Genomic DNA, 16,769 nt, shown 5'->3' with positions numbered 1-16,769 from the left:
ACCGCAGCGGACATGGTTCGAGATTTCCCCTGTGCAGTGGCCGGAACTTGACTCCTAACAAATATAGCCACAAATTTTTCATTTTCAAAAGGGTAATAGGAAAAATGTACACTAAAACTTGTTGTGCAATTTCTCGAATACCCTCCATATGTGGGCAAAACTTTAGTTTGGAGACACAGCAGGGTTCGGAAGAGAAGAAGTGATCTTTCTATTTTGGTATTTTGGAGCGCCATTTTGGTGGAATAGATTGCGAGTGCCATGTCACATTTGAAGAGCCCCTGACATGCCAAAACATCAGAAATCCCATAAATTACCCCATTTTAGAAACTTCATCTCTTGTGGAATTAATTTAGGGTTGAAGTGAGCATTTCTTATCCTTGGGCAATTCACATTAAGTAAATGATTTTTTTTTTCACTAAAATGTTGCTTTGGCCCCTCGTTTTAATTTTTAAAAGGGATAACAGGAGAAAACAAACCATGCAATTTGTTACACAATTTCTCCTTAGTATGCCAATACACAATTTTGTAACCTTTTCTTAAGGCACAGTGCAAAGCTCAGAGTGAAAGAGCACCAAATTGGAAAGCAGATTTGGCTGTAATGGATTGAGGGTGCTATTTCAGATTGGCAGATCTTCTAAAATGCCAAAACAGCAAAAAAAAAAACATAAGCGACCCCCCATCCCTCAATTAAGTCATATAGGAGTGCAGTGAGCATATTGACACCACATGTGCCTCAGAGAACTTTATTCCAGTGGGTGTTGAAGAAAGGATAATTACATTTTGCACTATTAAAATGCTGTTTTAGCCAACATTTTTAATTTTTATAAGGGCTAATTGGAAAATATGGACTGTACAGTTTGTAGCTCAATTTCTACTGAGTGCGCCAATAGCCTACATGTAATCAGAAACTATTTTTCAGGCCCAATTGTAAGCTCAGAAGGGAATGAGCATCATAATATAATGCAGATTTTACTTTTATGTTTACAAGTATCATGTCACATTTGCAGAGCCTCTGAGGTGCCAGAACAGCAGGGTGTTTTCCAGAAACAACTAGCAATGGATGTTGCTGAGTGAAAATTGCAAATTTGCCATTGTTGTGCCCATTACTTTCTAGTTCCCATACATTGTGCCCAGCTTGTGCTTCTGGAGACATGCACCCTGGAAATTAAGAAGGCTCTCATTGCTACAGAAATGTCAAATATATGGATGCTAAATGTGGTTTAGGCACACTGGGCTCAAAAGGTAGGGGGATATTTAGATTTGGGAGCATAGATTTTTCTGGATTTATTTTGTGGGAAGCCATGTTGCTTTTTCAAATACTTTGCGCTACCAGTAACATGGAAGACCCCTATTATTTCCATTAACAAATGACAAAATGTTTAGACTTGCTTTTTTTGTGGATTGAGTTAAAGCTTTTATTTGGAACATTTTACTTACAATTTTGGATCTCATTTATCCCATACTAAACACTTAAATCAGAGATTACATCTAAATTTGATAGAGGAGCATTGCAAGGCTTATAAGCCTCCTCAATTTGGCATGCCGGCTAAACATGTCACTCTCCACAAACAGAAAGGTTACTCCTTTGATCCTACTAAGAAGCATCTCATACAGCCAAATACTTTGCACTGATGAGGGGCAATACCCTAAAATACTGTGTTTGCAAATTGTAATTCTTTTTTGGCTTTTATCCTAATTCAAATGGCAAAGCTCGTTAAAGGGTTGGTAATGACTTTTAGGATAGCTGTTGTGAATTCTGTGGCAGAGTTCACTCCTGTGGTCACAAGTGGTACTTCGGCTGATTCTCTCTGGGATCTTCCGTTTGTGGAGGAAAGTGGTACTGCAGCTTCTGAGTTTTCTCCCTCAGGTGATCTGGTGAGCTCGTTAGCTTCTTCTCTACTTAACTCCACCTGATGCTTTGATCCATGCTTCCTGTCAATGTTCCAGTGTTGGACTGGTTTTTTCCCTGGATCATTCCTGTGGCCTGCTGCTCTGCAAAGCTAAGTTTTGCTTTTGTTATTTTGTTGCTATTTTTCAGTCCAGCTTGCTGTTAGGGGTCGAGTTCCCGCTTCTGCACAGGGGGAATCTCAAGCCACTTCCGCTGCGGTCTCCCATTCTTGTCCAACCGCAGTGGAGCCTGCTCAGCAAGGACGTCGGTCCCAGCGTCTTGCTCATTCTCACTCTGTTCTGAGAGTTAGTGCTGCTTCTCCAGTCTCTGCCATTAAAGTCAGTGCTGGTCAGCAGCGAGCGGACTTCTCTGGGACTAAGTCCTTGTCTGCATGTACTGAGCATGCCCAGCGTAAGGTCTCCCGTTGGAGATCGAGGGTCATGTGCTCAGGCTCTGCAGCATATTCCATTGGTCCTCTTGGCAGGTCCTAGAAGGGCAAAAGTGCTGTGGCCACTTCCTGTGCTGCTGCTATTTAAACTGCGCATGACCGCATGGCCATGCGCTAGTATTGTCAAACAATTGCTAATGTGTGTATGTTGTGAGTGCAAGTCGTCCTTGGAAACCCCTACCCTATTGAATGTCTGTTCGCGGAAGGTGTATGGCTGCTACCTAGCGCCCGACTTAGCCTACAGCACTAAACACACATCTCAGCGTCCTGTAGCTGTGCCTGCCAGTACGGCGCCGTGCGCCTGCCTTGCGCTTTCCATACCCGAGTCTGGGTGGTTAGTGGCGTCCGTTAGTGCGGCATCGCTCGCACTCTTGTGCACTTATATTTCTTAAGGTACTCTACACACCCTGTTGCGGTGTTACGCCAGCAAGGGTCTAATCGGGCTCCAATCCCTTCTGGGGTTAAGTCCGCTGACCACTTGCTCGCGCACTAGTGCGGTACTGCGGTCCTGTGAATTAACAGGATCGCTTTCTTCACGCTGGGTGAGGTTTAACCCACACGTGTATCCTTTAGTGTACCGCCATATTGTCCGTCTTGCTAGCTGCAGGGTCTTTTACCTGCACGGTGGACCTCGGACTGCGAACGCACCTAGTTTCTTACCATCTATACTTGGTGCGTTCCGCCAGTCCTTAACATAATACTAGCGCCAAGGTCTGGCTAGTATGGCGGACATTCAGCAATCTTTGCGGTATATCCAGCAGTTGGAGGGTAGGTTGAAGGTTCTCGAGAACTCAACCTCAGCTGTGGATGTTACCGCAGTTGCTGTAAAGGCTGCTGGCGTGGCGGCAGCAACCTTGTCCACTGCCACCCCTGTTCCGACACTATCCCGCCTCCCGTTGCCAGAAAAATTTTCTGGAGATTGCAAAACTTGTAGGGGATTCGTGAGTCAGTGCTCTATCCACCTCGAGCTCCTGGCTGCACGTTTTCCTACAGAGCGGGCTAAGGTGGGATTTATTGTCTCGCTGTTGTCGGACAGGGCGTTGGAGTGGGCTACGCCGCTGTGGGAGCGTGATGATCATGTGGTGCAGAGTGCTCCGTTGTTTCTGGGCACGCTGAAAAAGGTCTTTCTAGGACCTCAACTCACCCATGATACAGCGCTCCAGCTACTGGCATTAACTCAGGGTGAGTCCTTGGTCAGCCATTTTTCCGTCCGATTCCGTACTTTAGCTTCCGAGCTGGAGTGGTCGGATAAAGCCCTTATCCCCATATTCTGGAGGGGCCTGGCTGACCATGTTAAGGACGCTCTGGCCACTAGGGAGATTCCTGCCACACTGGAGGAGTTAATATCTATTTCTACTCGTATCGACCTCCGTTTTAACGAGCGGAGGTTGGAACGAGCCCAGTGTAGGCAGAGGTTTCGGCTGGCTCCTACCTTCGCCAAACCTTTGGAATCCCCAGGCCAGGCATCTGAGTCACATGAGACCTTGGAGGTGACACGAGCGGGATCTAAGTCTCAGTCCGCTCGTGCACATAAGGTCCGTCATGTTTGCCAGCAGTCAGGACGTCTTGCCTCCAAGAGTCCTCAGCGGTCGGGGAAACGTCAGCGTCTAGTGGCAGTTGGAGGAGGTACACTAGACACGGCGACGTTTGCCTCAAAGTTGTCCTTCAAGGGGACAATTACCATAGGCCCATCCACTCTTACGGTCGAGCTATGCTTGGATTCTGGGGCAGAGGGTAACTTTATGTCCTCCGCCTTTGCCCAGCGTCACGCAATACCCTTGGTGATGCTCGCCCAGCCAGTGACCGTTCGAGTGGTAAATGGGTCAACACTACCTTCACAGATTACCCACCAAACCATTCCTTTCACGCTATCTGTGTCTCCATCACATCAGGAGATAATCTCCCTATTAGTCATTCCTGAGGGAATTGATGAGGTCCTGTTGGGGATGCCATGGCTTCGCTACCATTCTCCTCATATTGAGTGGTCCTCTGGGAGAATTTTGGGATGGAGTAAATCCTGTGAGGGTAGATGTCAGAGGGAGTGCGTTCAGGTTGCTACTACACAGGTACCCGCAGATCTTTCCTCTCTCCCCAAGCACTATTGGTCCCATGCAGACGTGTTCTCCAAAAGAGCTGCGGAGACTCTTCCGCCTCACCGCCCCTATGACTGTCCTATTGACCTCTTGCCTGGTGCTGAGCCTCCCCGGGGTCGAGTCTACCCGTTATCTCTCCCGGAGACGGAGGCAATGTCCCAGTATATTCAGGAGAATCTGGCAAGAGGATTCATTAGGAAGTCAGTGTCACCGGCAGGGGCTGGGTTCTTCTTCGTACAGAAGAAGACTGGAGACTTACGTCCATGCATAGACTACAGGGGTCTTAACGCCATTACCGTTAAGAACAAGTACCCATTACCCCTGATATCTGAGCTCTTTGATAGGCTACGGGGAGCAAAGGTATTTACAAAGTTAGATCTGCGGGGTGCTTACAACCTGATTCGCATCCGTGAGGGGGATGAATGGAAGACGGCTTTTAACACCAGGGATGGGCACTATGAATATCTAGTGATGCCCTTTGGGCTCTGTAATGCCCCAGCCGTTTTCCAAGACTTTGTGAACGACATCTTTCGGGATATGCTCACCACCTCGGTCGTAGTCTATCTGGATGACATTCTCATCTACTCTCGAGATATAGACTCCCATCGGAGAGATGTTCGCAAAGTCTTCGACCTCTTACGGGCAAACTCCCTCTACGCTAAGTTGGAGAAGTGTGTGTTTGAGCAGGAGTCCTTGCCTTTCCTTGGTTATATCATTTCTGCCCAGGGTTTGGCTATGGATCCTGCCAAGCTACAGGCGGTAATGGACTGGCAGGAACCCCATTCTCTTAAAGCGGTGCAGCGCTTTATGGGGTTCATTAATTACTATCGCCAGTTCATTCCACACTTCTCAACTTTGGTAGCTCCCGTGGTCGCCCTCACCAAGAAGGGAGCAAATCCCAAGTTGTGGTCGGAGGAGGTCTCCAAGGCCTTTCTCTCGATTAAGTCACACTTCGCTAGCGCTCCCATCCTACATCGCCCCGATGTAGATAAACCATTCATCTTGGAGGTGGATGCCTCATCCGTTGGTGCTGGAGCAGTCCTTTTCCAAAAGGATGCTCAAGGTCGGAAGTATCCTTGCTTCTTCTTCTCCAAAACTTTCACACCAGCGGAGAGGAATTATTCCATCGGGGACAGGGAGTTGCTAGCCATGAAGTTGGCTTTTTCAGAGTGGAGACACCTCTTGGAGGGAGCTCGCTTTCCCTTCCAAGTCTTCACTGACCACAAGAACTTGGTGTATATACAGACGGCCCAGAGGCTAAATTATCGCCAGGCTAGATGGTCCCTGTTTTTCTCCCGGTTCCATTTTACCCTCCATTTTCTCTCCGGGGAGAAGAACGTTCGTGCCGACGCTCTCTCCCGCTCCGTAGTGTCATCTGAGGAGGAGGAGGAGGAGCCTCGGCTTATTGTCCCGCCTGAGAGCCTGAGAACTGTAGCTCCGGTTTCGCTGGAGTCTGTGCCCCCGGGCAAGACTTTCGTGCCAGCTAACTTGCGACCGGAGGTTCTCTCTTGGGCTCACTCCTCCAGAGTGGGTGGGCATTTTGGGACCAAGAGGACATCTGAGCTTTTGGCGAGAACATATTGGTGGCCGCATATGGTCCGAGATGTCAAGGACTATATTCAGGCGTGCGTTTCTTGCGCCCAGAATCGGTCTCCTCGGCAACGGCCTGCTGGGTTGCTTTACCCTCTACCGGTGGCAGACAGGCCCTGGGAGATGGTCGGAATGGACTTTGTGGTGGGCTTACCCAAGTCGCGTGGCTGCTCCATTATTTGGGTTGTCACCGACCATTTCTCTAAGATGGTACATTTGGTACCGCTTCCTCGGTTACCCTCAGCACGGGCCTTGGCGGTGTTGTTCATGAAGCATGTTTTCCGATTGCATGGTATGCCTGATAAGGTTGTCAGCGATCGGGGTCCCCAGTTCGCGTCTCGGTTTTGGAGAGAGCTCTGCCGTTTGCTCAGCATAGAGTTAAACCTCTCCTCTGCATATCATCCCGAGACGAATGGGTTGGTGGAGAGAACCAACCAGACTCTGGTGACATATTTGCGACATTTCGTCTCCGCTAGGCAGGATGACTGGGCATCTTTGCTACCTTGGGCGGAATTTGCCTTGAACAACGCCGTAGCTGATTCCACTGGCCAAACTCCTTTTCTCCTTAATTACGGCCAGCATCCGCGTGTTCCTGTGCCCATGCCCATGTCATCCACCGATTCTAGGGTGGCAGACTGGGCGGTGGAGGCACGGGACATCTGGGACCGCACACAGGATGCCATTCGGGCCTCCAAGGAGAGAATGAGGGTTTCGGCTGATACACACCGGCGTCCCGCTCCGGTCTTTGCTCCCGGCGACTTAGTGTGGCTCTCCGCCCGTAACATCAGGCTGCGAGTTGAGTCCACTAAGTTTGCTCCTCGCTACATTGGCCCGTTTAAAGTTCTGGAACAGGTCAACCCTGTGGTTTACCGTTTGGCCATTCCTCCACGCCTTGGTATCACCGATACCTTTCACGTTTCCCTCTTAAAGCCCGTTCGTTTGTCTCGGTTTTCTGAGTTATCTGCTGGGACATCGGGTTCATCCACGGATGAGTTTGAGGTGAATGCTATTGTGGGAAGCAAGGTGGTACGTGGCAAAAAATTTTATTTGGTGGATTGGAAGGGTCATGGTCCAGAGGATAGAACCTGGGAGCCTGTGGAGCACATTCGGGCTCCGCAGCTCATTGCTGCCTTCGAACGTAGCGAGGCCCAAGGAGGGGGGGGCCCTAGGAGGGGGGGTAATGTTAGGGGTCGAGTTCCCGCTTCTGCACAGGGGGAATCTCGAGCCACTTCCGCTGCGGTCTCCCATTCTTGTCCAGCCGCAGTGGAGCCTGCTCAGCAAGGACGTCGGTCCCAGCGTCTTGCTCATTCTCACTCTGTTCTGAGAGTTAGTGCTGCTTCTCCAGTCTCTGCCATTAAAGTCAGTGCTGGTCAGCAGCGAGCGGACTTCTCTGGGACTAAGTCCTTGTCTGCATGTACTGAGCATGCCCAGCGTAAGGTCTCCCGTTGGAGATCGAGGGTCATGTGCTCAGGCTCTGCAGCACATTCCATTGGTCCTCTTGGCAGGTCCTAGAAGGGCAAAAGTGCTGTGGCCACTTCCTGTGCTGCTGCTATTTAAACTGCGCATGACCGCACGGCCATGCGCTAGTATTGTCAAACAATTGCTAATGTGTGTATGTTGTGAGTGCAAGTCGTCCTTGGAAACCCCTACCCTATTGAATGTCTGTTCGCGGAAGGTGTATGGCTGCTACCTAGCGCCCGACTTAGCCTACAGCACTAAACACACATCTCAGCGTCCTGTAGCTGTGCCTGCCAGTACGGCGCCGTGCGCCTGCCTTGCGCTTTCCATACCCGAGTCTGGGTGGTTAGTGGCGTCCGTTAGTGCGGCATCGCTCGCACTCTTGTGCACTTATATTTCTTAAGGTACTCTACACACCCAGTTGCGGTGTTACGCCAGCAAGGGTCTAATCGGGCTCCAATCCCTTCTGGGGTTAAGTCCGCTGACCACTTGCTCGCGCACTAGTGCGGTACTGCGGTCCTGTGAATTAACAGGATCGCTTTCTTCACGCTGGGTGAGGTTTAACCCACGCGTGTATCCTTTAGTGTACCGCCATATTGTCCGTCTTGCTAGCTGCAGGGTCTTTTACCTGCACGGTGGACCTCGGACTGCGAACGCACCTAGTTTCTTACCATCTATACTTGGTGCGTTCCGCCAGTCCTTAACACTTGCTTTATTGGTTTTTTCTCGCCTGCTGGAAGCTCTGAGACGCAGAGGGACGACCTCCGTACCGTTAGTCGGTGCGGAGGGTCTTTTTGTCCCCTCTGCGTGGTTATTTATAGGTTTTTGTGCTGACCGCAAAGTTATCTTCCCTATCCTCGTTCTATTCAGCTAGTCGGGCCTCACTTTGCTAAATCTGTTTCATCTCTATGTTTGTGTTTTCATCTTACTCACAGTCATTATATGTGGGGGGCTGCCTTTTCCTTTGGGGAATTTCTCTGAGGCAAGGTAGGCTTATTTTTCTATCTTCAGGAATAGCTAGTTTCTCAGGCTGTGACGAGGCGCCTAGGTTCTGGTCAGGAGCGCTCCACGGCTACCTTTAGTGTGGTTTGATAGGATCAGGGATTGCGGTCTGCAGAGTTCCCACGTCTCAGAGCTCGTTCTTTAATTTTGGGTGTTTGTTAGATCACTGTATGTGTTCTGACCGCTATGTCCATTGTGTTACTGAATTGGTTAACATAACAGATAGCTACTTCCAATAGGTGTCACTAGAGTTCAAGCTCTCTTCCACTCTGAAGAGGTAATTTGTATATTTAATTTCCCAGTGGAGCATTGCACAGTGTATAAGTGTCCTTAAATTGGCATGCCAGACTAGGCATGTAACTGTCCACAAGGAGAAACGTTATTCCTTAAACAATCAAATCTCAAATTATGTTATTCAAATTAAACCCCTGAGGGATCAATTCACTATAATGAGGCAGCACAGTTATTCCTAACTCCTTGTGGCATCTGTTCAGCGGTGTACTTTTATGCATGTCAAAAAAAGACGGACACTGCCGGATCATAGGCCAGAGACAGTTCAAAGTGTCACCATCTCCCTCATTATAGGGAACCTTCTGTAGCGTTTCCCACCTGAATCACGTATTTCTGAGACTTAAAAGAATCTCTGGTGTAAGCGCTCAGAGGGATTGCAAGATATATGTAAGCCGAAATTGCTGCGATCGTTGGGAGGCAGAATAAACAAATCAACAGTGATCACAGAGATACCAGATTTATATATTTTTTTAATGTTTGGCTACTATCACATGCTAAAAAACATTTTCTTTTCCCCAAAAAAAGTGTTTGGATTGCCATTTTTTGAAAGCCATAATTTTTCTATATTTCTGCACACAAAGTCATGTGAGGGTTTGATTTTTGAGTTTTTATTGGTTTTCAAGCACATAATATTTTTTGATCGCTTTCTATTCTGAATTTTGAGAGGAAGAATGAGCAAAAAGCAACAATTCAGGAACTGTTTTTATGGATTTTTTTTTTATACCGTTCACCATCTGGTAAAAGTGATGACAGCTGTATTGTGTAAGATTACAAAAATACCAAATTTATATCATTTTTTTGTGTTTTGCTTTTTTAGACAATAAAATCTATTTTTTTTATTTGTTTTTGCTTTGCTATATTCTGAGAACAATATCTTGCCTATTTCTCCGTTGACGTGGCTTATTTTTGTTTTTTGATCACTTTTTTTCCACTCTTTTTTCCACAGTATGATGAAAAAGCATAGTTTTTGCCACTTTTTTTTATGGTTTTCACAGAAGAGGTTAACTAGTGTGACAGCTTTATAGATCAGGTCATTCTGGACACAGCAATGCCAAATATATATATATTTTTTTTTGCTTATTTTTGTTTTGACATAAATATATGCATTTATAGGCATTTTTTTTTTTCAAAAGATTTTTACAGTTATTTTAAACTTTTTTAAATTTGTCTGCATGAGACTTTAACTTTTATTACTCTGATCACTGGTATAATGCATTGCAATACACATGTACTGCAATGCATTATACCTGTCAGTGTTACACTAACAAAATGCCTTTTAGACCATGCCCCGGGTATGGTGTAAACAAGCCACCATAGCTGACAGACTAGGAGGTCATTATTTGATCTCCTGCTTTCATGGCAATCATCAGGCCTCGTGGAGGTGCCAATAAAGTGGGAGAGGGAGTACCCTCCTTCTCCTAATCTTCTAAATGCTGTGATCGCTATTGATTGCAGTATTTAGGGGGTTAAACAGCTGAGGGCAGTGCGGGCACTGCCAATGGCTGGACACTCACAGCTTGGCTATCACTTTAGCTGAGCTCCCAGTGGTGATCGTGCGGACATAGCTTATGTGCCTCCTTAATCGCCAGGAATGCACTTAAAAATAGAATGTACTGGTATGTTCAATGTCGGGAAGGGGCTAAAGGGCATGGTCATATGATGCAATATAAGAATCTAAATTAGAAACTACATTTGTTTCTGGATGTTTGCCCCTCATCAGTGCAAAGAAAAAAAGCTAGACTGGCTGGGTCCAGTTTTGCACTGATGCAATAAATACCCTGAAATATGTGTTAGTAGTTGGACTGTCTGGTTTGCTCTTTTACTAAGTCATTTGGCAAGGCTTGTTAAAGGTTCAACATTTAATTTTAGGATTTCTATCACCAATAGGCGGCACAAGAGTTCCATTCTTCCTCTGCTCTGACGAGCCTATTTGCATCTCTAAACTAACTAACTTATAATACTCCTTACAAAATTTAACACTCATTACAAGGAGAAATGTTCCCTCTTAGGCTCAGAATATGGACATAGAACAAATTACTTTTTCAGTCTCACTGATTAGGGCATAATTTGGGTTCTTTTTGTGATTGCAACCCACAGAATAACCAGAGCACATACCTGTGGAGGAGTACGTGGTGGTGAATGTACTGAGGTCGCTCTCGGTGATGGATCCACAACTACATTCAGTTAGAGAACCAAAGATTCTGACTGGGGAGAGATTTGGATGTCGAAGTGCCGCTTTAAGAGGTGTGACCTGGTTGTACTGTACAGAAGAAAGACATCCGACAAAGCCAACTGAATTTATGCTGGAGATTTGTGGATCAAGCCCTGGAGAATCTGTATATTAAAATAACACAGTAAAAAGATATAATATTAATGGTGGCAGCAAATAGAAAAGACAATAGCGCTCATATTGAAATGTAATCTCCAAGCATGAAGAACTGAAGAATTAGCTCTTCTCATCCACATTCTCTTGGTTGATTAGCTGCATTTTCACAGTTCTCTATTGAAATCCTAATGTAATCAAAGTTTTTATAACACGCTAGATTTATAACAATGAGTGAAGAATTTCAGAACAAGAGATCGCCAAGGGCGGTGAACAACAGAATCTAATCTGTATATGAATATTACAGAATTATCACAGCTTGCAACAAGTCTGGTGGTATATAGAAGATAGGTGGCTATAATAGAATGACTAAACACAGAGTGATATCATGTATTTCCACTACATTATATAATTCATAGGTATAATACAGCTGTGGTGTAATATTGTGCAGGGGGTGATGTGCCTGTTTGTGAAGTCATTGAGATGTGGCAAGCTCAGACTACGGGAAGCATACGTCTCACTTTCCTTCCTCACAGACCCAGGAGTGATTTCTTGTTCTTGTTGCAAGGGAACAGGGCTTTCTTAGTAATGTGCATTTTCTGCGATTGTCACAATTCATCACTCATTCACAGCAGTACCGATGAATCATAGCATAGCAACATGGACTAAACTTGTAACACTGCTGATCTCACTGGGCTGCAGGATCTCACAGCAGTGCCATGGAATATATGTGCAATCCCAACACTGCTGTGAGGCTATTAGTTCAAGTCAGAAGGGCTGAGGTTGATCCGGGGATTGCATTCTGTACATGGATAATGAAAAGCGGACGTGTGAATTCAGACTTACTGCTGGCTTCTGTCTCCTGGCTGCAGGTTATCACAGTAGTAAAACATTGATCTGCATTCAAATGGTTAAATGATTGTGGGGAGGATGGTTCCTAAGATGCTGGGTATTTAGGATTACTAAAGATGTTGTCTAGTTAAAACAAGTTATCACCTATCCTGAGAATAGGTGCTAACTTATCGATTGGTGGGATTCAACCACTGAGACCCTCATCAGCTAAAGGGTTAATTTTTATCCTCACTAGGATGGACATCGACCTGTTGTGCCAATTTGTAATGGGGATAAAAGTTCACCCTCAGGGACAATAATTCTCTGATCTGCCATTAGTGGAACACTCACTGATCAAAAAATGATCAACATTCCTAGGGATAGGTGCTAATTAGTGTTGATTGAAAACTGAAATGCTCGGGTGCTCGGTTTTCGAATCGAGCAGGTCAGACGCTCAGAGGTGCTTGACTCGAGTAGCAAACATAATGGCAATCTCGAGGATGGAAAAATATTCTGTCTCTCTCTCTTTTTATAGCTACCATACCCAGCCACACCTAGATCCATGGATAATTCACTGAAAGGCAAACAACTCAGTCTCACTGTTTATCCCTTTAGGCTTTAATATGTCTAATTAAAAAATCCACTGGCTTTCCACTTGTGACATACTTTTAATATAATTGCCTTCTTGCCTATTTTCTTCTATGTTTAGAATTGCTCACAATTGTGCGCCCTTTAGCATACCTCCATGCTTCATAGAATAGTGTTTGTATAAGGGACGATTCACAAATTTTTCCTTTTCATTACGTAGATGTTCATTTATGCGTATGTTCATAGTGCATTTGGCTATAAAAGGGTTAAGATCACCTAATGGATGCTTTCCTGAGGAAGGAAACCATAGCTTCCAAAACAGGTTGGAATGAAGCTTAAATCGCTCCAGGATTTGTACTAGTAGTGTGACATCACACTACGCTCCATTCCACTAGGGATTGATCTACGATCAGCGCTTCCATCAGACGTGTGCTGCCAGCCGTGACACAGCCACAGATTGGCAGATTCATATGCCGAACTTTCGTTTTGGCAAGCCCTGCTACCCCTCAGATTATGAATCAACTATTAGAAATATATCACGATTCGAACGTGCAATGATCTGGACTTTACATAACATAACCAGGTAATGTACCAAGTATTCAATACACACTCTGAAGCCAGAACCACAGGTTAAATAAGTGGGAGCACAAAATCGTGATTGCATTCCAGATAGATGCCGTTCCATCCTTTTTATTAAGCATTCGCTGAGTATTATGGAAAATCTATTGGACATTGTGCACATTACTTGGTTTTGAATGTCACTTAAGAATTTGCACTCACATAGATATAGGTGTTAACATAGAAGGTGGATTTTTATTGTATATTTGAACTAGCAAGAATAAGTTGTATATTGTTAACACTAGGACTACTGGTATAGTCATTTTGACTTTTTATTTCTCTTCTGTGACTACATTTTTCTGAATTCCGGTTTGAGACTCGGTGACTTTTCCTCAAGTAGGATGTGAAAAAAAGATTTTGTGACAATAAATAATTTTGGTGAAAAAAAATTGCGTGTTTTTTTCAAAATTTACCTTTAACTACTAAAGGTAGTCATTTTGACTACCTACTATATTTTGCTGTCCTTTTGTCACTAAATGTTGCTGTAAAGTTTTGTGCATATTTTTTCACTGTATCTTATTTACCCTGATGTTCATATAGATGTAGTTCAATTCACATGCAGTATTATCCTGTGAAAAAATGTATAAATTAGCTAAAACATCATGACTTTTATAGGTCCAGTCAAAAATGAATGAACATTATATTTGTATAGTGGTAGCAAACAGAACCGCAGGGATATGTTACTGGTGATTCTCATTGTATGCTGTGTTATATGAATATATACTGTATATATGTCCAGTACTGCTATTTTCTGTAGTAGTTTTACAATGATCCTAGCAATAAAAGTTGTAAAGGACCTCCCCTAAACTCTAAAAATAAATGAAAACAAGTCAGTAGTCAGAATGACTACATTCAGTAGTTCTAGTCGAGGTCACGAGTCCAGTAGTCCTAGTGTTAATCTGTGACATATATAGGGTTTATTAACTTATATGGCCTGTGGCAATGTATTGTCTATTTCCCATAGCGTGAACATTTACTTTGGTAATATAATTATTCTAATTAGCGACAGGTGAAATTGTCACATAGTTTACTGCTTAGGCAGTAGTGACTTTATAGCGCCATTGTGGGCAATATTTTATGTACATAGATAAATATATATTTACATAGTTACGGTACATGTATGTAAATGGGTTAGTAACTGGCTTAGTGATAGAAAGCAGAGGGTGGTTATAAATGGTATAGTCTCTAACTGGGTCGCTGTGACCAGTGGGGTACCGCAGGGGTCAGTATTGGGACCTGTTCTCTTGAACATATTCATTAATGATCTGGTAGAAGGTTTACACAGTAAAATATCGATATTTGCAGATGATACAAAACTATGTAAAGCAGTTAATACAAGAGAAGATAGTATTCTGCTACAGATGGATCTGGATAAGTTGGAAACTTGGGCTGAAAGGTGGCAGATGAGGTTTAACAATGATAAATGTAAGGTTATACACATGGGAAGAAGGAATCAATATCACCATTACACACTGAATGGGAAACCACTGGGTAAATCTGACAGGGAGAAGGACTTGGGGATCCTAGTTAATGATAAACTTACCTGGAGCAGCCAGTGCCAGGCAGCAGCTGCCAAGGCAAACAGGATCATGGGGTGCATTAAAAGAGGTCTGGATACACATGATGAGAGCATTATACTGCCTCTGTACAAATCCCTAGTTAGACCGCACATGGAGTACTGTGTCCAGTTTTGGGCACCGGTGCTCAGGAAGGATATAATGGAACTAGAGAGAGTACAAAGGAGGGCAACAAAATTAATAAAGGGGATGGGAGAACTACAATACCCAGATAGATTAGCGAAATTAGGATTATTTAGTCTAGAAAAAAGACGACTGAGGGGCGATCTAATAACCATGTATAAGTATATAAGGGGACAATACAAATATCTCACTGAGGATCTGTTTATACCAAGGAAGGTGACGGGCACAAGGGGGCATTCTTTGCGTCTGGAGGAGAGAAGGTTTTTCCACCAACATAGAAGAGGATTCTTTACTGTTAGGGCAGTGAGAATCTGGAATTGCTTGCCTGAGGAGGTGGTGATGGCGAACTCAGTCGAGGGGTTCAAGAGAGGCCTGGATGTCTTCCTGGAGCAGAACAATATTGTATCATACAATTATTAGGTTCTGTAGAAGGACGTAGATCTGGGGATTTATTATGATGGAATATAGGCTGAACTGGATGGACAAATGTCTTTTTTCGGCCTTACTAACTATGTTACTATGTTACTATGTTACATACTGTAGGTTGAAAGCAGACCTAGGTCCATTAAGTTCAAACTTTCTCCACCAATTATACAATTCTTGTCACGAAAGTATCTATAACCCACAATTGATTTAAAAAAAAAACAACACAGAAATTATGACAAACTCCAAGCACTGATAAGACAAGAATGGGTTGTCTTCAGTCGGGATTTGGCCCAAAAACTGTTACCCAGCATGCCTGGGTGAAGTGCAGAAGTCTTTAAAAATAATAGTCATTGTTGAGTCTTTGCATACATTTGATGAATTTATCAATAAAAGTGTAAAGACTTATGAAATGCTTAGAATTGTACTGCAGTACCATAGAAACATCTTACTAAAATAGCTAAAACCACTGAAGCAGCAAACTTTGTGATTGCCAAAATTTGTGCCAGTCTCAAAACTTCTGACCACAACAGACTACAGCCCAGCCTCTATGTCTGAAGATGAACACAAGGAGCCCCCCAACACATACACATGCAAAATTCTCATGAATCCTGACAAATTGAAGCTAAAATCAAGTTCTATACAGTAGCAGCGAGTAATTTACCTTTTTGCTTCAGCTCTGCAATATAATGGAGGTGTTGGCTGGCTATTATTAACCCTTTAGTGACAGAGTCCATTTTGACCTTATTAACTATGAATTTTTTTTTTTAATCTGACCAGTGTCACTTCATGTGCTAATAACTCTGGAATGCTTCAAAGTATTGCAGTGATTCTGAGTTTTTTTTTCATGACACATTGTACTTTATGTTAGTGGTAAGTTTAGGTTGATAAGTTTTGCGTTTATTTGTGAAAATTTTAGAAATTTGGGAGAAAATTGTGAAAAATTGGAAATTTTCAAACTTTCAATGTTTATATCCTTACACCAGTTGGTTCTGCTGTACAAAATAGGTAATATACAACATTTCTTATATGTCTACCTTACAGCTGCATCATTTTTCAAATATCATTAAGGTTTATCTAACTTTTTCTGCTTGTCTACCATCCACATGTAAAGACGACACAGAAGAAGTTGTAAAATGTACTGCCTGCTGCCTTGTGTACTTAAGTTTGTTGCCAAGTAAAGAGTGCCTTGTTTTTAAGAATGTGCCTAGTGTCCTTGTTTTGATGTCTAATGGGCCTGGTGATGAGTAGAAAGGGACTGGCCTAGAGTAGAAGGTACCAATAGCAACATTGTCAGCATACATATACACATCCAGAATTTTTTTCTTAAGCTCATGAACCTCGCCCATGACTTCCACCCCAAGCATGGTTAAAAACTCTCACAAATTACTCTATTTTGCAAACTAGATTCATCAAAGAATCCATCTAAGGCTGTGTTGCGGTTGTTGAACCCGTAGGTGCTTCACAAAACTTTTAATATTGTAAATATGAAAACAAAAATTACATTTTTGTCTGC

General features: G+C 43.9%; 1 protein-coding gene across 1 annotated transcript in view; it reads right to left on the bottom strand.

Annotated features, from left to right (window-relative positions):
- Positions 1 to 16,769, bottom strand: part of LOC138669768 (contactin-associated protein-like 5) — a 1,597,333-nt gene that overhangs the window by 9,781 nt on the left and 1,570,783 nt on the right. The window contains exon 22 of the mRNA XM_069756498.1: positions 10,886 to 11,104. Within this exon, the coding sequence (XP_069612599.1) occupies positions 10,886 to 11,104 (219 nt within the window). The remainder of the gene's footprint in view (positions 1 to 10,885; positions 11,105 to 16,769) is intronic.

This window comes from Ranitomeya imitator, chromosome 3 (genome assembly GCF_032444005.1).
Source record: "Ranitomeya imitator isolate aRanImi1 chromosome 3, aRanImi1.pri, whole genome shotgun sequence".
Classification (NCBI taxonomy): domain Eukaryota; kingdom Metazoa; phylum Chordata; class Amphibia; order Anura; family Dendrobatidae; genus Ranitomeya; species Ranitomeya imitator.
The sequence above is the reverse complement of the archived record's forward strand: the minus strand, read 5'-3'. Positions and strand labels throughout refer to the sequence as shown.